This window comes from Ctenocephalides felis, unplaced genomic scaffold (genome assembly GCF_003426905.1).
Source record: "Ctenocephalides felis isolate EL2017-DRISC unplaced genomic scaffold, ASM342690v1 CF-g0.4_SCAFFOLD_01886, whole genome shotgun sequence".
Lineage (NCBI taxonomy): Eukaryota > Metazoa > Arthropoda > Insecta > Siphonaptera > Pulicidae > Ctenocephalides > Ctenocephalides felis.
In genome coordinates, this window is record NW_020538040.1 from 14,343,214 (window position 1) to 14,366,368 (window position 23,155).

Genomic DNA, 23,155 nt, shown 5'->3' on the forward strand with positions numbered 1-23,155 from the left:
TAGTAACACAATAAACAATACAAAAGACCTAAATAAATATGTCACAATATTTAAAGATTAGTTTAAATTAAATCACCTGAAGATTATTCATCTGCTTATCTGGAGACGCGCTGTTCGCATGATGATGACCAACAGGCAGAGTATCATACACTTCTAATTTGGACGAAATTGGTTCTAGGTTCTGATAAGATATCAATTCATTTTGGATAGTGTTTTGTTCAAGAATAGTACTGGAATGATCAGTTGCATCAGCAGATAAATTTGTGAGGCTTGTGCGTGGACCTTTCAGGATTCCTCGCTTTGGAGGTCGTGGCGGTATTGGAGGTAGACTTTGGCGAATTGAATTCTGATAGAGAGAAAATTGACATAGTTATACAATGTGTCAAATATAACATAATTTAATTTAGATTAATTTATATAATTTACAAAAAAAATTCAAACCAAGTAAGTACTGATTCCACAAATATAGGAATAATCCAACACAGATGATGGTCAATTTTTAGCAAATTCAAATTGGCTGAATATTATTTTAACTAATATTATTAAGTCCATTTACCTGGTTGGTGATACTATTTAAGGAGGCTTCCGAGCTGTCACTGTGAGTAAGTAAAGATGCGCTTCCAGCATTGCTGCCTAAACTGCTATGGGTCAAACTGGACCCACCACCATTGATTGAAGATAAATCGGTACCATTTGTAGTTAAAGAGGCATTATTATTTGGAGTTGAGCCATCAACAGAAGGACTATCTCGTTCCAATTGAGCAAAAAAGGATGCACTATAATCTGCAGTGATTCCTGAAGGCAACTTTTCTTTTCTTCTACCGCGGAGTTTTAATGAACGTCTAACCTGAAGAGAAAAAAAAATACATATGAATCTTTATGATAAAGTGTGTCAAAAAAGTAACAAATTTTAACAAACTTGTACTTTGTTGTTTAAAGACCTGAATGGTTACTAAATATTAAACATTGATTTTTACAGTGCCAATCATATGATATTTAATCTCAATTCCATATCAAATTACAAGGTGATGTTCTGAAAAAATCATATTTCTATTGTACAACAAATAAAAAGAATAAAAACGAAAACAAATTAAAACAGATCATATAAATAATTTTTTAAAATCTATACCAAAATTAAATTTTATGAACGTAAGCTGTAATCAATAGCAGCCTAAGAGACACCACATAACATACAAAAGCTTCCACATCAATTTTGATTAGAATGGCATTAGTATGTTATTTCAGACTACAAAATCGTTATACAAGGTTTCACCAAAATTGACAAAATTTTTTTTCTATGTTTAATTACAAAAAAACGGTTCGGCCGATTGTTGCCAAAAACTAATCGACGCCACTCCTAACCAATATCTTTCAAACCGTTTTTAAATTTTTTAAATCGGTTCAAGATTTTGGTTTAAAACATAGGTAAAAAATCTTACACTTATCTGCTAATTAGAAAGAAACGGCTTAGCTGATCGTCGCATTAAACTAACAAACGCTAGTCCTTGACGAGATACATCGAATGGTTTTTAAATTTTTGAAATCGGTCCAGCCGTTTTTGAGAAACCTTCGACGAAAGGTCAATAATCGACTCATATACACACAATTTTGGTCTCAAACGATTCAGAATGACGCAAAACGTCGAGAAAACATAGTATAAGCAAGTCAGATTTTCTGGCAAAAACTTGAAAACTTAAAAATCATGTAAATTGAATCGATATTAACAATATTTTATCAAAGAAATTAGGAAAAATCATACATCTTGTGTTAATATTAATTTCTTCGGCACTGTAAGAATATGGGTTTTCTAACTCGCGCTTTATTATACTGCTGGTATTTGATAAATTTGGATCGGTTTCTTCGATTCGGCACTCACTTGCGCTTTGTCATTAGCGAGCAGAAAATTATTGTAATCTGTTTGCTAATGAGTCTAGCATAATTTTTTGGTAGCCTCTCGGGGAGAAGAGAGGCTCAAAACAGTCTTATTCATTAGTTATATATATATATATATATATATATATATATATATATATATATACACACGCACAAACACACACGAAAAAGAGAACGCTACTGACGAGCAAACTGAATCTCTACTTTCGTAAGAGACTAATAAAGTGCTATGTCTAGAGCATAGCTCTATACGGATCGGAGACATGGACTCTAATAGGGCAATTCTGTCATAACAGAGCTCATAACATAGCATTGTTATGACAACGTTATGCTATGCTTGTTCTTGGTAGTGAAAATTATTAAAATGTCAATCTATTTGCAGTGCGATCAGGCGTATTTTATATTTAAACAAACAGGGAAGAATGTTATGAAAACTGCATTATCGAAGTTCTGTTATCATAAGATTCCTTCTTGTTTGTTTATATGTAAAATACGCCTGATTGTGCGGCAAATAGACAGACATTTTCACAGTTTCACTACCAATAAAACAGCATAAGATAGCGTTGCTGCCGTTTAATTTTGTAAATTTAACATAAAATTGCATTAACCCATGTACACTGAGGGTGATTTTTAGTAAAAAATAAGTTTTTACCGTTTAATTACGTAAATTTAACATGAAATTCCATTCACCATGTGCACTGAGGGTTATTTTAATAAAATATAAGTTTTTACAGTTATTTTTGTAAATTTAACATGAAATTCCATTAACCATGTGCACTAAGGGTTATTTTTAATAAAATATAAGTTTTTACCGTATAATTTTGTAAATGTAACATAAAATTCCATTAACCATGTGCACTGAGGGTTATTTTTAATAAAATATAAGTTTTAACTTCCCGTAGGGTAAGTTATTGTAATGGGCCGAAAATCGAAATTGAAAATTTTTACATTTCTCGACGTTTTGAAGGTTTATGAACATTTTGGCATACCTCAGAAAAAGTGGATGTGTGTATGTGTGTGTGTGTGTGTGTATGTATGGATACAAATTTCCAGTCCCGTTTTCGGGCGCACGGATCAACCGATTTGAATAGTTCAAAAAACATTCGATTCCTATTAATAGGAATTAAGATGTGCTGATTAGTTTTTGGCAAAAGCAGGTCCAGCAATTACGGAGATAAAGAGCAAAGAGTGCAGAAAATAGAAATTTAGTATTTGAGAGAACGGAGCATCCAATTTGAATGATCTAAAAACATTCAATTAGTAATGATTGGGAGAAGTGTTTATTAGTTTTTGGCAGAGGCAGGCCCAGTCATTTCGAAAATACGGAGCTAAATGTGTAAAAAATGGCAGTTTTTGAGAGAACTAAGCGTCCGATTTGAATGATTCAAAAAACTTTCTGCTTGTCTTAACAAAATAATTGATTTAGAAAAAAAAAATTGTTTCAACTTTTTTTTTCAGAAAAATTTTTTTTGTATATCGAAAATAATTCAGATTTTATTTTTTATTCTGACTAAAGTTCTAATATACTTTAAACAAATAATTTCAACTTTGCAATTCAGTTTATATAATTCTTATGAATATTAGACAATGTTACAATATTTATAATAATGTATTTGAAAACATTTGATGTTCCTCGAACATTTCGTTACGGTACGGGAAGTTCCAGCATTAAGGTACTAGTTATTGATTTTATTGTGTTATTTTATTGATGCAGCAATACCGTGTAAGGTCTATTGTCGCCGTGTAAGGTCATATTGCTGTCTATAGAAATCACTACTACTTGACATTAGGATGTCCAAAAAGGGTATCAAACCTAGAACCACTAATTTGATGTCCAAAGTCCTAACCACTAGGCCACGAGAGCCCAAATACTTAAAATTGGCATCATCATATGATGTCATACACCACTAGTTCCTTATTATATTTGAATCATCCCTGTTTTTTAAATGTAATTCATTTCTCTTACTAATTCCTCATATTAAGAGGTTAATCTATTACACCGACCCGTGTGAACTTTATGTGAAAGTTCCCACTGAAAATCGATAGTCATGCAGATTACTTTTTTTTATTGTTCGGCAGTCTGATTGAAATAAACGATGTGAATAAAGATGCAAAAAATAGATTCATAATTTTAAATCGTTTTTTAATTGAATAACAGAAAAATTGATTGTGGTCAACAAGTTTTTATGATTTTTTTAAAAGTTGTGTTAGTCATGGATGTAAATAATTGAATTAAGAAAAGTTGATAATTATAGTTGAGAACATTAAAAATAAGAATTTTTATTACTTTTTGGGTATTTCAGTTAATAGAAATATCAAAAAAATGATCAAGACATAGATGTGAGTGGCATTTTGCTTTAAAGCAAGCCATGAACTTCACCATAAATACCGATAAATTATCGACTAAAAATTAACTTTTTAGATAAAATTAAACTGTTTGTTTCCAAAATAAAGTTTTCGCTTGCCCTAAGAAATAATCAATACATTTTTCAATTGTTATCTTTGTAACGTACCTATAATATCTGAAATTGTATAAATTAAACTAATTTGTTCAATGTATTTCATTTTAGTCATTTCGCGATTCAAAAATGTATTTGATTTATGTATGAACGTTAACTGTAACCAGTAGCTTTTGTTTCATATATTTTTTGTCTGAAAATGTATTCCATTTTATTAAAGTTAATGTAAACTATAATCAGTAGCTTTTGTTTCATCTATTTTTTTCTAAAAATATATTTTATTTTATTTAAGTGTGGACGTAACTGTAATCAGTAGCTTTTGTTTTATCTATTTTGTGTTCTAAAAATGTATTTTATTCGATTTAACTATGAACGTTAACTGAAACCAGTAGCATTTGTTTCATCAATTTTTTGTCTCAGAATGTATTCTATTTTATTAAAGTAGGCGTAAACTGTAATCAGTAGCATTTGTTTCATATACTTTGTCTGAGAATATATTCAATTTTATTAAAGTGGACGTAAACTGTAATCAGTAGCATTTGTTTCATCTAATTTTTGTCTGAGAATATATTCTATTTTAATAAAGTGAACTAGAGTTAGTAAACTGTAATCAGTAACTATCAACGAAACAGCACAGAACGTGCATATGCTTAGGCACAGATTCTGATTAGAATTTTAGGGAGAAATTTAAAACTTTGATAATTTTATATAATTCAACCGCTTATCGTAGGCCTATAATATTTTAGTACGTTATTTCAGACTACAATACCTAACGTCATAGAAAGTTTCATCAAAATCGTCGAAAATACACTCATTTTTCTTTAACAAAAACTCATCAACGAAATTTCTAACCAATATTTTCCAAACAATTGTTGAACATTCAAAATCTATTGGCTAAAATGTGTACAATTTTTTTAAATAAAGGAACGGCTTGACCGATCATCGCGCAAAAAACTGATAAACGCTAGTCGATAAAACCTTTTAAAATCGGTTTAGCCGATTTTGAGAAACAATGCATACACATACTTCTCCCAAGTTTGGTTTCAAACAATTCAGAATGACTTGAAACATCGAGAAAACAAAATTAGGAAATCGGATTTCCTGGTAAAAACTAATTTCTCCTTGGGAGAAGGTAGTCCGAGACACGTATCGAATCTGGAACATTTGATTCAAAACCCATAGCTCTACCAACTAATCCACGGGAAATGCTATGTAAATTCTGATAGATATGAATAAAAATAATAAAAATAAAGTTTTCCATTTGTTACCAAAATAAATATTTAAATGTTCTTCACATCTTACTCATCGTATTACCATTATCGGTCAAAGCCTTATTTTTATATACCATTATCATTAAAACAGCATTGTAATACACAAAAGAACATACATATAGAGATATAAAATGAAAAATATCTATATTTATCGCAACATTCTGTCCTTTGTTCACATAACACTAGTAAAACAATAACACGATTGATTCAGTGTTTTTTACTTTCTTATTTCATATTACAAATCATTTTTTTACCGGTTTGTCTTGAAAATATTAGAATATCATAAAAAATATCAGAATATATAAAAAAATCAGCATATCATAAAATCTTAAAAAATATTACTATGTCTTGAAAGATATCGGGATGTTTTGAAAAATACCAAAACAGATAGAAAAATATCAAAATATCCAGAATAAAATTAAAACATCTTGAAAAGTATCAACGTCCTGAAAAATATCACAACGTCCTGAAAAATATCAAAATGCCCTGAAAAAATACCAGAAAATCAGAATGTCTTGAGCAATATAATAATGTCTTGAACAATATCAGAACGTCTTGAACAATATCAGAACGTCTTGAACAATATCAAAATGTCTTAGAAAAAATCTGAATTTCTTGATAAAAATCAAAACTTGAAAAAACTTGAAAAAAATTAACTCATCTTAAAAAAACTAATCAAAACATCTTGAAAAACATCAAAGTAATTTAAATTTTTACTGTGGTTATGAATAATATATTTATATGTGAATCATAAATTATTTAATAATAATATTTTTAATTACTCAAGCTATTCAACTATATCTAAACACAACTATATATAAATTATTTAAATAAAAATAAATTGTTGGTAAACTTAATACGCTCTTTTTTTATTAACTTTCCTTAGTTTGTTTTATCAAAAAAAATATGTTTTTTTCTCGACATTTCAAGTCATTATGAATCAAAAGACGCCAAATTTAAAAAAAGCATGTGTGTGTATGTGAGTCGATTCGGTCAAATTTTCTTTTTGACGATTTTGATGAAACTTTATATAACGATAAAATATTTTAGGCCTACGATAAGCGGTTAGATTATAAAATTCATCAAAGTTTAGTATTTCATCCCGCGTTGAAGCGATTCTAATCAGAATCTCAGTCGAAGCATGTGCACGTTGTGCAGTGTTGGTTGGTATCTACTGATCACAGTTGATGTCCACACTTAAATAAAATACATTTTTACAAATGTTACTTGTAACTAAAATGTAAATCATATCGTTTATAATATAAATCATCATGCATATTTTTGATTAAAACCACGAAAAAATATTTAAGCAAAAATCGTGCACTTGAATTTGTATAGATTTTATATCTAACTTCTACAGTCTTATAAATTTTCTTTTTCTATAATTCTACTATTACTATACAAAAATGTATAAATACAAAACTATAATAAATAAAAGTTCCCGAATAAAATTTATTGAACATATGCAATGCATTCACATAACTCCCGCGGCGCGTGGGCGACTACGAAAATACAGTTTACATAATGTTTTTTAAATTCAAATAACTATAATTTATTAATAGTCGCCTTTGGTAAGAATTTAAATCCAGTCGGATGTCAATGTCAAAAGTTTAAGATCGACAATTCGATATTTCTATAATAATCTTGAGATATTGTTGAAGTTTCGATTTATTTTTGGATCTTATAGGATTTGATTCATAAACTAACTAATAAAATAATTTGAAATTGAAGTCTAATGGGTAAATATAGCAATTGTTGGTGGTATAAAGTGTTGGTTTCAAAATAATGTTTGTCGTCTCGTTATACTACCCAAGAACGCAAAAATGTTTTCGATCTCTTGTGCTTTAGCTCAAAGCTAAAAATATTATATTATTATATATCAAACGATGATTTATTACAATGTAATAAACTTTCTTATATTATTCTAGTAACATACCAAAAGGTATATTACAAAATTAATGAGCAGCTCCACATTGCATTGTAATAAAAATAATGACATCACATCATTAGAGCGAAGCCTTATTTGCACTTAATCATTTTAAACTTGTTTTTTAATTGCCTCCACTAATGAAGGCATTATTTTCTTCTTTACCAGCATCATTAAGTGCCAGAAGAAAAATTACCCAATGAAAGGACTTGTTCGTGAGAATCAGAATAGAAAGAAAATCAGAATATTAAAAATTGGTGTTTTATTAAATAAGCACTACTTTCATCTTATTTATAAAGTTTAACCAAGAAAAAGTAAATAATTTGTCTCAACAAGACAGAAAATAGGGGAAAGTCCCCGAGTGACGGACACCTAAGGTTATTTATAAATAAATCAAAAAATATTTTACAAAATGTTTATTAAATTATGACTTATGTTAGATAACAAACTTAGAAATCAAACTGAATTAACAAAAACGCAACCTTTGCTAAATAATAAATAATACTATCAATCAAACTTTGGTAACAAAAATATGATTTTACAAAGTGGCACCTAGTACCGGACATTTCAAAATAACTAGTATTGAACACATAGGTAGCCATCTGCGCACTCTGGAGTGTCTGCACATGTGTGTTTGACGAATATTCTTAGATATTGCAAAAAAATCACTATTTATCCACCCTTTTGACTGGACCACACCGATGCTCTCAGCTGGAGCATTCATCATAAGATTTTTATTCTTTGACTAGAAAATACGAAAAATAGGGGTATGTAGTGACCCTTAGCACCCATACAGAACAAAATTAAATGATCAAAATAAATTACGTCAACTCTCACAAGAAATATCAATATGTTTACTGTCCGGTGCTAAGGGACGACTTAGTGTCCGGTGCTAAGGGACAGACATTTTCGTTCATTTGATGGCACTTACTAAAGTTGGTTAAAAGATGTAATAATATTCTACCATTTTACGGATAACAATCAAGTACTACTTTTATCATTGAATGCCACTAAAATATAAATGCATAAATACACTAGAAGTACTTCCATTGATATTTAGGTGACGCCGTGATTTTGCGCCTAAAACAGCAAAGGGTTGCTCCCGCCGTGGCCGTGTGCGTCACTGGTGAGTCTTGGCGAGTGATCCTGCACATGTATGCCCCCCGCGCCCCTTTCACTTGTATTTTGAAATAAAAATATTTATACTCGCTTAAATAATACGTATTAAATAGAGTGTCCGGTATTAGGTGCTGTCCGGCGTTACGAGACTTTCCCCTAAAAGATTTTTATGTCGAGAATATGCTGGAGATTACTCTAGTTAATAACCCTTTTAAATATAAATTTGAATCTTCTACTCCCAGATTCCATAAGGAAATTTGTAAGTCTATCGATTAACAAAAATCGAAATTATAATGATATTTTTTTTGCTAATTTTCTCAAATATAGCTTTTGATACGATATCCACAATTTCTCAACTTCTACTGAATCGAAATACTTTAAATTTATACAGAGTTTTCTCTATAAACTTCTGTTCAGTATGAACTTCACCCCAAATTCTGATTTTACTATTTTGCAAAATTTGAGGATATCAAAAAAAAGTTGTGAAAAAAATATTTTTCTGCCCTATTTCAACCAACAATAGAGACCATTCTACAGTTGTCACCATGATATATTGATCCATAACAATTTCAATAACCCTATAAAAAAATAGCATATATGATTTATATAGTATGTCATATTTTGACACAAAATTTTGCGAGAAATTTTTTGACGTTTATAATTTTTCTATCTATTTATAAAAATTTTATATATATTATGGGAGGATCAAAGACCATTTTAAGAAGAATAATCTGCACAACGAAGGCACCTCGACCAGTCGCACCCTATAATCAGGCGGTGGTGGTGGACAGGACAATGTACATCTCTGCTATTCTTGGCCTGAATAAGGATAAAATGAAATTGGTTCCGGGTGGAGTGGTTCCGGAAACAGGTAGATAATAGATAGACCATTGATCAAACTAGAGTCAAAAGTTTTATTTTTTCGAGTTACAAATCAAGTTTGGAAATTTGTTCATATATTTGTACGTGCCAACGCCTTTGGATCATTTGGCATACATTCCTAAAAAATTGGGTTCGTGTATATTTCTCAGTAAATGTATATATGTATATTAGGGTGGTCCTTAATATGGACATTTTTGCATTTCTTTGCTTCCAAGGGCTCAAATGCTTCTAAATTAATAAAAAATTAGGGTGGTCCTTAATATGGACATATGAAAAAAAAAAAAATCTAATAGTTTTAGCTCTTGATATTAACATTTAGATACCCCCCTCTTCAATTAAAAGTTTCATATAATTCTTATTAACATGTCTTTAAGTAAATTCTTGCGTTACCTTTGATAGCATTTGTGAACTTGAATTATATGACACTTAAAAATATTTGAAATTGTCTTAACCTGTTATTAAATCCATGTGGGCTGTTTAACGAAATATTTATTTATCATGACATCAAAATGAATTTTGCAGCAAGATATTTATTTAATTGGTGATGCAGACATTCAAATTATAAGTAACAAATTGCCATCAAAACCACAAGTGCTAAAAGTCTGCTATCACAGATAGCGCAAGAATTTACTTAATGTTAAAAATAAATATATGAAACTTTTAATTGAAGTGCGGGCTATCTAAATGATTATATTAAGAGCTGAAACTATTTGAAACTTATTTTTCATTAATACGGAAGCATTTGAGCCCCTGGGAGCAAAGAAATTCGAAAATTTCCATAAAAGATCACCCTAATATGAATATGTAACAAGCTTCAAAGAGAATTGCTTAAGATGGTATAGTACTCAAGAATAAAAAAATGATTTTTGTAATATTTCGAAAGTTGAACTTTTTAAGAATGTGTCTACAAGAAGAATTTTCAAAATTTAAAGTATTTTCGGTTGGACCACAAAAATCCTCTTCGATTGCCTTCATCCTCGAAACTGTTTTTTTCGATACGATACCCACAATTTCTCAACTTCTACTGAAACTATTTACTTGAAATATTTACACAGTTACTTCTCATTCCCAAAATTCCGGTTTCACTATTTTTGAAAAAATCGAGAATATAAAAAAATAGTTGTAAAAGTGATATTTTTCTTTCAGACAGTTGCAATTTTGCAAAAAAATGTTGACTTGTCCATAGTTCCATAGTAATAATATATAAGAAAAATTTCTTCAGATTATTTGGAGGGCTACAGTCATAAGTATTATGGTCAAGTGTCTATTTTTTTAGACCCCACACTTCATTGCCTTCCAGATTTCAAACTATTTGACTATTTTAGATTTTTAATTTTTCTTATATTCCCAAGATATTAATTAACAAATTAATGACTTGTAAAAAAATGTGCGCGTAAGGTTCACTCGCGATTGAAGTAAAACTTATTCACTACTGTACAAAGTGGCAAATTTAAGTTAAGTTAAAATAAATACATCATACAACAATTTGGAATAATGTTTATTAGTAATATGGTAACACTCGTGATGCACATATTTATTAGTGTCAACCATTATAGAACATTAGAAATAATTTCTAATCAATAAACTTACGTTTAGTACACGGCACCAATGTTTAATTTGTTTTATTATTTTAAGGAACAGGGTAAAATATTCTTCTGATTCAGGCATTTTTCATTAAATCAAGATTTGTACTACGATGTAACTTTAAAATGTTTATTTATCTATGCCAATTTCCTTGTTGATATCAATACGCATACAACGTTGATGGCGGTATGCATACAACGACAGATCTCTATTCACGTACGCAACGACTACTCACAATCGACCCGTATTGAAATGATTTCATCGAGAGCGAATGACGTACAGTTCGGGCGTAATGCTATTTCCGTTGCATTTGTACGGATTTACACCCTAGTCGCGCCTAAAAAAGTTTTACTTCAAAAATATTGTTCTAAAAATTTTAAAAATCTAAAACTCATGCCTCCAGAGTAAGAATCTAGGAGCACTTTAGATGGTTAGAAAAATTATCCATTCGTATTTTTAATACCTGATGGACTTAGATAAAAGCAGATCCTAACATTTCGTAATTTCAGTAAGAAGTATGTATTAAAAATATAGCATTTTGGAGCACACTATTTTCATGTGGATACCAAATTTTAATATCACAAATTTGTTAATTTTGAGGTACACAAGCAAAATGCAAAGCTAAGTGATCAACTTCAAAATATTCGACTGTTAAATAAAATATATCATTTCTGAAATATTATTATATCATATTCCAAATATATAACAATACTCGAACCTATCTTCATATAGTATCTAAAGTAAAATCTATACATTATGAAAAATAAAATATTAGGCTTTCAGTCTTTACTTAGTTTACCAAACATTATTGAACTGTGTAAAACATTTTCCTCGCTAAAAAAAAATATTTTTATACCAAGATATAGAATAATATTATGATTATCTTATTGCACAATAATAATAATGTCTTATTATTTCATAGATTTCTCACACATCTCTGAGAACAAAATAGTCCGAACATATGAAACAACAGTATTGTCTGTTCAGACAATCGAATATGTCAATTGGATCACTTCTCAAATTATTTCAATATAATGAACTTATTAATAGGAAATATATGACATTATGCCTGGTTACTCGAGCAAGTGATTTATTTCTTATTATTTATTTTCCAGAAATGGCCTTAGAAAACCTGTGCCAAATCCTTAAAGCCGGAGGATCCTGTATGGAAAACGTTGTGACAACAACCATTCTTCTGACAGAAATGAATGATTTCGTCGGAGTCAACGATGTCTATGGGCGATTTTTTAAGAGAGACCATCCAGCCAGATCGGCTTACCAGGTGGTAAAGTTGCCTATGAATGCCAAAGTGGCAGTATCGGCAATTGCCATAACTGGGGACGTGAAGACTTTGTGAAGAAAATAAATAAACGCTTTTGAAGACGTTAATAATAGTTTGATACCATCTCTCCTATGTTTGAGTTTACTGTATGTTTCTTTTAGTAAATTGTAATAAATAGATTTGTATAGCATGCAAAAAGTTATTATTTTAGACATATTTCTTATTATTATTATCTACTTACTATTATTAATATTACTATTACTCTATTATTATTATCTACAATATTAACCTCACAAAGGAAAAATTTATTGTATTGAAGAACTTCGTGTAATTGAAATTACTATACATTCATTGACTGCTTGTATTATTTTTTACTTTTTCGCTGGCGATATAATCTCATTCTTTGAACAGCTGTAATATCTGTCTTGCCAGAAAATATTTTCCATTTTAATAACTTCAAAGATTTATAGAAACTACGATTAAAATAGAAATAATTTCTAATCAATAAACTTATATAGTATACGGCACAAATGTTTAATTTGTTTTATCATTTTCTTCTGATTCAGGCATTTTTCATTAAATCAAGTTTTGTACTACGCTGTAACTTTAAAATGTTGATTTATCTATGTCGATTTCATCCTTGATATCGGTACACATACAACGTTGATGCCGGTACGCATACAACGGCAAATCTCTATTCACATACATGACGGCTAATCACAATCGACACGGATCAGAATAATCTCATCGAGAGCGAATGACGAACAATTCGGGCGTAACGGACTTCCGTTGCATTTGTACGGATTTACACCCTAGTCACCCTAGTCGCGCCTAAAAAAATGTAATTGCTGTAGAGTAGAAGAGATTGGGTACGGTTGTGCCACTTTTTTTGTTCAACAATAACTTTGTTAATTTATCAGTTAGCTGAGAGTAAAGCAAATCATATACAAATTTAAACATTTGAAATAGTGAAATACTGTCCTTAAATACGATGGATTAGTCATAAAATCAAATCACACAAGAAAGAGGCGCGTGTCACAACCATCCATACCCTTAAAACTGATAAAAAACAATAGTTAAAAACACCACAACGGTTTGTAATATCTTTTATAGTCATTAATAATATTAATATGTAAAACAGCACAATATAATCATTCAAACTAGTGGGGCGCATGGCATCGCGCCTTAAGGCAAATTGCTGGTACTTCCCGTACCAAAAATTATTATTTTTTTAAAAACGATTAACATTTTTGAAAAAATTTTACTTCGAAAAAATTAGATTTTTGAGAAACTATAAATTTGACAAAAAATTACTTTTTTTGAAAAAGAAATGTTTTCTTCATTTTGACATATTTTGGATATTCTGAACTTTTAAAAAAAATTTTTTTTTTGGTAATTTTTGATATTTTTCAAAATTTTAAATATTTTTTAAAAGTTTGATTTTTTTGGATTTTTCGAAAAAAAACGACTTTGTTTTGAATTTTTGAAATAAGAACGATTTTTTTTAATTTTTTAAGAATGTAGAAATCTTTAAAAATATTCGATTATTTTTTAAAATGTCGAAATAATTTAAAATGTTAAAAAGAAATCAATTTTTTTTTAAATTCTGATTTTTTTGGAATTTCTCTAAAATTCAATATTGTTTAGAAAATTATGAAAAATTTCGAAAATATGAATTTTTTTCAACTTCAATTTTTTTTTGACAGTTTTCATTTTTTTCTGAAAATTTTTAAAATTAGCAAATTATCAGTACAAGCCTCTTTTACACCGTCTACCAAAGCAAAATGTTTTTTGAATTAATCGAATCGGGTGATCCGATAAAGACCATTTTTACACCTTTTGCGCTCCATATCTCCGAAACGAAATTCTTGAAAATTGGGACAAACGCGTTATTATTTTTGTTTCTGGTTCTAGAAATGTTATTGAAGACTATAAATCCAATGTTTAAATGAACAAAATTTAAAAAATAACCACAATAACCAAAAAATGGTAATGGTTTTTCAACCAAAGCTTGCTCTTAAAAGCCAAATATTATCGAACTACCTGAAATCTACTAGATTAGTTTTTTCATGATATGTAGTTAGGATCAATACTATCACCCCGTTTTGGTTTAACGTTAAGTTATGGGCTAGAACAGCTTTATGTCAAGCAGTAATGATAACTATGTTTTCTTGAAAATATCCAATAACTTGGCATTATTGCATTGAAAAAGAAGGTATCTGTATTAAGGCTAATCTGATAATAATTTGGGTCGCAATTTACAAAGCCAAGTCATTAAGAAATCATAAGAACAATCTTGTAGGAATTGAGTTGTGGTTGCTTTCAATTGCGTATAGGAAAAAATATTTTCTGAATAAACGTCTTTGTGATTACAAACCCGGACTCTTGAAGCTTCTAATTTACTTTTGAATTCGATATTATTCTTAAGCGAGAGGAATAAATTTTATATTGCATTATTGTCGTTAATTCTACATGTTGAATATATGTTTACAAAATAGATTCAGCAGAGAAGCAAAAAAAATATCATGATTTGTTTTAGTTAATCCAAATAAAATATATAGCATTTACTAGTAAACAGATATATTAGTTGAAAATATAGTACGTTAAGTTTACGTATAAAAAACATATGTCAGTATAAAGTTTTATATTTTATTATCAAATAAACCGAGAAATATTTCAATTAACAAATAATAATAAAATAGTCAAGTTATTTTTGACGTTATGAATTAAATCAATTGTTTTTTCACTTGTGCATCCATCATATAGCCATGGACGTTGTGAAAAACAAAATCACCTGAATTTTGTAAATAAAAATTTAAAATTCCCAGTAGCGACATAAAAAATTTTCAATACAATAGAATCAATAAACATACACATCCGCAATTCGGCAAAAGAAAATTTCAAAATTAATAGTATGAAGAAACTAGGAAAAAAACTGGATCTATGCGCTGCTCATCAAGAAGAAATATCAGAGAGATCTAGAGAGAGGAAACACTGCTGTCAAGGTAAAGTCTGATTGAACTATTTTGAGAATATCACGGGAATAATTTTTTTTTTTGAAGAGTGGATCGTTTAATTTTCTTCATATTGATTTTGATTAAGAATCCATTTTATTGATATCTGACGCATCGTTCATGATCGTTAGATAATAAATGTCAAACTAGAATTATATGTTTTGACAATGAAGAAAACATAATGCGTTTAGATCATTTAAAAATCTGATACTTGCTTGCTCAATAAGTTTTGCAGGATTTCACAGAATTAAATATCTGTATCGCTCAAAATTGATCATTATAAGAATCGTTTTGTGATATTTTATTACTTACAACGCGATTTATTATTTCGTTCAAATAAAAAAATCTAATACTTTTCAAATTTCCAGATAAAACACGGCCTCCAGTTTATCACACTCTATGTCACAATCATGTCGGTGCCGAGCATGTACTTCACATGAATCCGAATCCCTTAATGTACGAACAGATGATTGGGGCTGCAAATTGGCCACAGCCAGAGCGACTTTTAAATGTAACAAATCCAACGAATCTTCCAAATGCTTCTTCTCAGTTCTGTGGTACGCCAATAACGCCTCCTCCAGTGACTTGCCCACCACCGCAACAAAATTTTAATCCAGAAGCAAGTTTTGTGAACACTTATGGTAACCCAATGGCACAAGAGTGTGGCAAAATAACTTTTTGTGAGTATTCGTCGACTACTCATTGCACCCCTGGACTAGTCTTCGGAGATAATACAAGAGTGAACATGGGTCAATCATATCCTTTGAATGAAAATAACATGCAAAAAAACAATATCAAATGTAAGATGTGTTGCCCACATTTTACTGATGGCTTTAGTAGTACTAGCTCATCGGATACTGAGGAAGTTGTAAAGTCACGGGAAGGATTTTGTTGTAGTGGATGCAGATCGAAACGTAAAAAAGTTGCACCAAAAGTCCTGAATAAAGCGTGTACAGCGCCACCAAAAAGTCGAAGGAGCAAGAGCCCGCAAGTTGTTCCCTTGACCGGGAGAGAAGACCAGGAGAGTTTCCAGTGTATCCTGGTAAAGAATAAGTTGTTACAATGTAATTTAGCGAAATTAGGGCATGCCTTCTTATTAAAAAAAGAGAAAAAAAAGTGTACTGAACCAATTGTTACACCATGTACACCTATAATACCGAAAGTCAAAGCCAGAAAGCCACAATACCATTTGAATTTAAAGGGAAAAAAAGATTGCGGGACGATTCCTAGAGAAACCAGTATCGGGATAACATGTCGTCCAAGTGATGTGGAAAAAGTTCCTTTAATTTGTACACCACCACCGTCAGCTTTTCGTCAAAATGCTGGGAGTGAATCAGTTTCCACAATCATAATGAATTCATGCTTTGAAGATAAATTTGTGGATAAAGCATCTGGGATAAACGATTCAAGTGTGATTAATAAATCAGGTAAAAAGACTGAAGGTTCCGTGAGAACATTGACTATGGTAATTGATCCTTTACCCGCAACTTCAACGCCATCCCAAGAATCATTAGTTGAACAATACAAAAAATTAATGGAAAGGGCTACCCTGCATATGGCCATCAGATAGAAGTAATATAACTGGCAATCATAAAATAAATTTCTTGCGAACTGGGCCAAACTGTGTTTGAATCTAATTTTATGAATATTATAGATTAGGTAGATTTGTTAGTAAGACTCACGCAATACATATATGTATAATATATTATATATATATATCAAACGTGATATAACAAAATGGCACCAAACTTAAGCTTTAAAAAATTATAACTTCAACAAAAATAAATAAATACAAATCAAAAATATATAAGTTCATTGATCAAATCAAATCAAATCAAATTGAACTTTTGCCGACAAATTAAGCTGATTTTTTTTATTTTTCACCGTGTAGCATATGCCACAATCGCAATTGTATGAAGAACTGTCAAAATTTTGATCATTCTTTAATCATTCTATTGATTTAGTCCAAAAGAGTCTGAAAAAACGAAAAATTGTTGAACAAATTTATTGTTTATAGTTTTTACCTCTTTTATTTGTTATACATGATATAACAAACAAAAATTATGTATTTTTTTTATTGAAATCAGGTGAAATGTTTGTACGAATCTGATGAATCTGGTGAAGAGTAACACGATTGCATTAGTAAATTTACACACGTAAGTAAAAAAATATTGAATGATTATTTGTTCCCTTTCGATACAGCAAATATTTGGTATTCACTTTTCCATCCTTTTTAATAAAATTTTACATTATTTACTGTTGACGAAAAAATAAAATATTAAGATGACCATGATTTCGGTATTTAGTAGACCGATTTTGTCTTCAAAGCACATTTGTCGGAAAAATTTGCCCTATATGAAAAAAAGAATTTGATGTTGGTGTCATTGTCTATTACAAGGCTGCATAGGGCAGAATATATAATTCATTAAGTAACAACATTACATAAATGCACATTGATTAAAAATCAGCAAACAAGTTCAATTAAGGGGTTAATTAGTTGTCGACAATTAGCTGTTTGTGGTTTGTGTTTTTCTCTGGTGTACAAAAAACACATGCTAGTAGAGAAGGATCATTAAAAACCTTTATTAGGGACCAGGGTTTTAAATTATTTATTCAACTCGGGTATCTATGAAGATAACATTGTTGTACACATTATTTTATATTATGCAACTCGATTGTGGCAGTATATCTATAGTATCTATAGAACCTGTAACTAAGTACTAATCAAATCAGGGTTTTAAAGTAGATAATAGCAGCAGTCTGCTCTTTTGCAAATTATAGATTAAATACCTTAGATTTCTCAAATACAAAATGCATAGTGACCAAGACAAACCCCTAGTGATGCAAAAATTATGTGCAAAACAGTAACTTGTGTGAAAGTCTTCAAACTAAAAATTATATTTTGAAGTTTGCAACGCTGCTAGGGTAAAATAATCTCTTTCTAGTCAAGGAAAAAATTAGAAATTCCTACTATATAAAAAACACAGATGGAGTTTAACTAGTACGGAATCTCTTTTCAAATTCCCGTAGGGTAAGTTATTATAATCGTCCAAATATCGGATTTGAAAATTTTTACATCTCTTTTACGTTTTAGAGGTATTTGAATATTTTGGCATAACTCAATTACCTCACAAGGAGAACCCGCGCATTGCTCGTCTGGGAATTTGATGAAATTTGGCACAATGGTAGATTTCATGCCCAAACCGACGCTGGTAAAATATTAGAGGCCTATGAAAAGCGGTTTAATTATAAAAATTAATTAAAGTTTGCATTTAAGCAGCGCACTGTACACCATCTGTACACATAGTATGGAGCGTTCTTTCTTATCAGCGGGAGATTGTCCGAGTGGTAACGTCGGCGAATTCTAATTTTTGCGTCTATGGTCGAGAGTTCGAATCCCACTCAAGGTTTTTATTTTTTTTTTGCTATTTTCTTTTCATATTTATAACTGCATGAGTTAATAATATTAAAATTAATTCAAATTTTAAATTGATTTCGTATTTTTCAATAAATTCTATAATAAAGTCCCCTTTAACATGTATATAAATTTGATGTGATGCCAGAAAAATTGATGTTAAACATTATAATTTCGTATTAATAAAAACAATAATAAGGTGAAAAAATAGAGACAAAAATTAAACGCATAAGCGCCGCGTCGCTGTCTAACGGATAAACATTGGTACGGAACCCATAGGAATGTAAACAAAATTTATACTTATTGTTGAAATCTCTATAAAATATCTGATAATTTGATGTGCATATGTCTAATGATCATTTTTAACCGCCAAATGGCATTTTTTTTTACTTTTTTCATTAGATCTCCGAAACCGCTAGACCTACTTTCATGAAAATTTGACCAATTCTTTTTCTTGTCAATACAAGTAAAATGGTTTTTGAATTATTAAAATCGGACGCTCCGTTCTCTTAAAAACTGAGGTAGCGTTTTTGGCACTTTTTGTCCCATATCTTCGGAACGGCTGTACCTGCCGGCTGTCAATACGAATCGAATGTTTTTTGAGTTATTCAAATCGGTTGATCCGTGTTCCCGAAATCGTCGACGAAAATTTGTATTCGCACACACATACATACACGCACACGCACACACACACATACATACATCCATTTTTTCTAAGGTATGCCAAAACATTCAGAAACCTTTGAAACGTCGAGAAATGCAAAAATTTTCATTTTCGATTTTTTTGCGATTACTATAACTTACCCTACGGGAAGTTAAAAAGTTCAGAATTTCCAAAATATGTCAAAATAAAGAAAACATTTTTTTAAGAAAATTTTTTTTTCAAAAAAATGTAATCTTTCGTCAAATTTATAGTTTCTCAAAAATCTATTTTATCAAGTAATTTTTTTTCAAAAATGTTAATCGTTTTTAAAAAAATAATAGCAAAAAATAAAAAATAATATAATTTTAAAATAATAATAATAATAATTTTTTGTACGGGAAGTTCCTGCAATTTGCCTTAAGGCACGATGCCATGCACCCCGCTAGTCATATATTCCCAGAAGTCTCTACTATCAATTCTAGTTGTGAGTAGTGTTAGAAGTATCGAGGCAAAAGATCGATATTGAGTACTTTGAAAAGTATCTAATCAAAATATCGATGCCAAAAAAATATCGTGGCGAAAGTATCGATAGTACTCAATATCGAATTTTGAGTACTTTTCATAAAAATCAAACATAAGTGCAAGAAAGATCTAAAACTCATTAAATATTATATCACAATATTAGAATGAATTCTATTGCTTGTATTCTGATGTGTTAAATCAGAATCATTTTCAATATTGTAAAATTTTAACAGTAATTTTTCAATACTAATTTCAAATTCTATAATTTATCAAAAAAAAAGACAAGTTATAATAGTTGATTATTTTTGATTAAAACAATATAATAGTCTGATACTATATTCAAAAAGCAATACTTTTTAAGTATTTTTAAGCACAATAATATTTTTAATATTTTTCAGTGCAAACAATTGCCACAAGAACCAAAGTAATTTATTATTTTCTAACAGTTTTTTGCCTACTATACTAAAGAAAGTATTCTTTAGTTTTGTTGTCATTCATTCAGAAAAGGTCAGTTGAAATCCGATTCCTAAAATATGTTCATAATGTGCACAAACTGAAAACGAGACATTTTAAGATTCACGTACCACAAAGAAAATATTGCTCTTCTGTTCTTTTTTAAATTGTTTATTTAATTTTTAATTTACAAGTACTTTACTTCAACTTACAATTCACATACTTTTAGAAAGAAAAATAATAACGCATTGAAATCGATGAGTATTATTATTTGAAATAATTATATTTCGATTCTTTTTTACGCAAAATACTAATATATTGAAATTGATGAATATTATTATTTGAAATAATCATACTTCGATTGTTGAATATGTTTTTATAAAACATTTTGGTACTTTAAAAAGGCGTTTCATTTTACAAAAAAGTAATAAATAAACATCTTTATTTATTAGTGTGGTCATATTCATTTTGGGTTTTTGAGCAATAAATTCTGAGACTAATGACCCTTCGGGATCATTTTTTGACACTTCTCTGAACAATTATGACCACCTAGAGAGATTATTGCATTGCATTTCGCAAAATGAGTGGTGTTTATTTATAGTTGGTCGATGAGTGGAGTTCATAGATTACGCTGTCGATTCTTTTTGAGTACTATCGACGAAAAAGATCGATATTGGCAAATAGATCGAGCTATAAAATCGATACCAAAAGTACTCACTATCGACCGCAAAGTATCGATATTTCGTTCTAACACTAGTTCTTTGTAGTCAGTAGTTCGAATCGTTGATATCTCTTATATAGTTAGGAAGAGAATTAAAAGAATGGCATTTGAAACGCGAGGCGCGAAACGAGAACCTGGAATGGCATCTTACTCGCTCGGTCTTCCTCTCTAACACTACTGACCCGATTACGCTCTTCTGATCAACTTCTCTTCCTCATCTTCCTCATCTTCTTCATGTTCTTCTCTTTGATGATATGTGGACAAGACATTTGATATGAACTTCAGGAATTTGTGGTAGGTTATTTACTCATGAGATTTTGGAATGATGCGTTGAAAGAGATGCAGAAGCTGGTTATAAATAGAGTTTTTGTTAGGATTGATGATCTAATTGTAATATATTTTATTGAGTAATAATAAAATAATGATTTATTATGATAAAATGATTGTGATAAATTTGACAAAAATGCTTAATAAAACAAGATTTTATGATAGCAGGAAGAGTTTTTTTTAACTTTTTTTTTAATTACAATATCTGCTACAACTGCTAAATAATGTAACATTTAGTAACATAAGTGAATAGTAACATAAATATAAATAAAATAAAGGATTGTATTTTCATTAACATGAAAGCAAACTGATGCTGTGCGTCGTGCCTTAAGGCAAATTGCTGGAACTTCCCGCAACGTGATGAAAATTCGAAGAATATTAAATGTTTTCAAATAGATTATTATAAATACTGTAACTTATGTATATTCACGGAGAAGAAAATAAGCAAAACTTAATCGAATTTAAAATTAAGGACATTTTATAATATTTATAAGAATTATATAAACTGAAGTGCAAAATAATACTATTTATTTGAAGTATATAATTGAGCTTTAAAACTTTAGCTCGGGAAACAATAAAATTCAAATTATTTTCAATATTAAAAAAAAATTTTTTGAAAAAAAAAAATCCCCAGGATCATTTGTTTCGTCAACACAAGCAGAAAGATTTTTGAATAATTCAAATCGGATGCTTAGTTCTCTCAAAAACTGCTATTTTTGTATATTTAGCTCTGTATCTACGAAACGGCTGGAACTGCCTTTGACAAAAACTAATCTCCACTTTTCCCGGTCATTACGAATGAATGATTTTTGGATCGTTCAAATCGGATATTCAGTTTTCTCTGCACTCTTTGCTCAGTATCTCCAAAACTGCTAGACTTGCCTTTGTCAAAAACTAATCAATACATCTCCCCAATAGGAAACGGTTTTTTAACCATTCAAATCGGTTGATCCGTGCTCCCGAAAACGTGGACGAAAAATTGTATCCACACATACATACACACACACACACATCCATTTTTCTGAGGTATGCCAAAATGTTCAGAAACCTTCAAAAAAGTGAAGATATGCAAAAATTTTCATTCTCGATTTTCGGCCCATTACCCTACGGGAAGTTAAAAAATGAATAAAATTTGTGAATAATAAAAATAACACTAGAAAAACATTAAAGTAGAATAAAAACAATAAGTGACAAATAATAATAAATATAACAAAATAACAATATTAGAAATAATAAGATAATAATATGATAATAATAATAATAATAATATTACCGTTTACAAATGGCTATTTATGAGATCATTGTATAGTAAGTTAGGGGGCGTCCATTAATCACGTGAGCGAGGTTTTAAGGATCTTTGGACCCCCCTACCCCTTGGTGATATATGATGAGATTCAAAATTACCCCCTTCCCCCACCAAACATCATGTGTATTTATAGTTACGTGAAAAAACTACAAAATTTTTGATTCTTTTGAAAATGTTTGAATTAAAAAAAAAATAGTTTAAAAATAAATACACGTGATATCTTGCTATACCCCTCCCTCCCCCGCGTGATATTTTGTGATATGTTGTCAAACCCGCCCTCCCCCTAAAAACCTCATGTGATTAATGGACGCCCCCTTATAGTAATTGCAAAAAAAAC

The 23,155-nt window shown here is 29.9% G+C and overlaps 1 protein-coding gene across 4 annotated transcripts in view; it reads right to left on the reverse strand.

Annotated features, from left to right (window-relative positions):
• LOC113377881 (unconventional myosin-XVIIIa) overlaps positions 1–23,155 on the reverse strand; it is a 286,825-nt gene that overhangs the window by 223,531 nt on the left and 40,139 nt on the right. For all 4 annotated transcript variants that reach the window (XM_026618327.1, XM_026618324.1, XM_026618325.1 and 1 more), the window contains exons 3-4: positions 557–847; positions 77–346 (exon numbers count right to left, since the gene is read on the reverse strand). In XM_026618327.1, the coding sequence (XP_026474112.1) occupies positions 77–346; positions 557–847 (561 nt within the window). The remainder of the gene's footprint in view (positions 1–76; positions 347–556; positions 848–23,155) is intronic.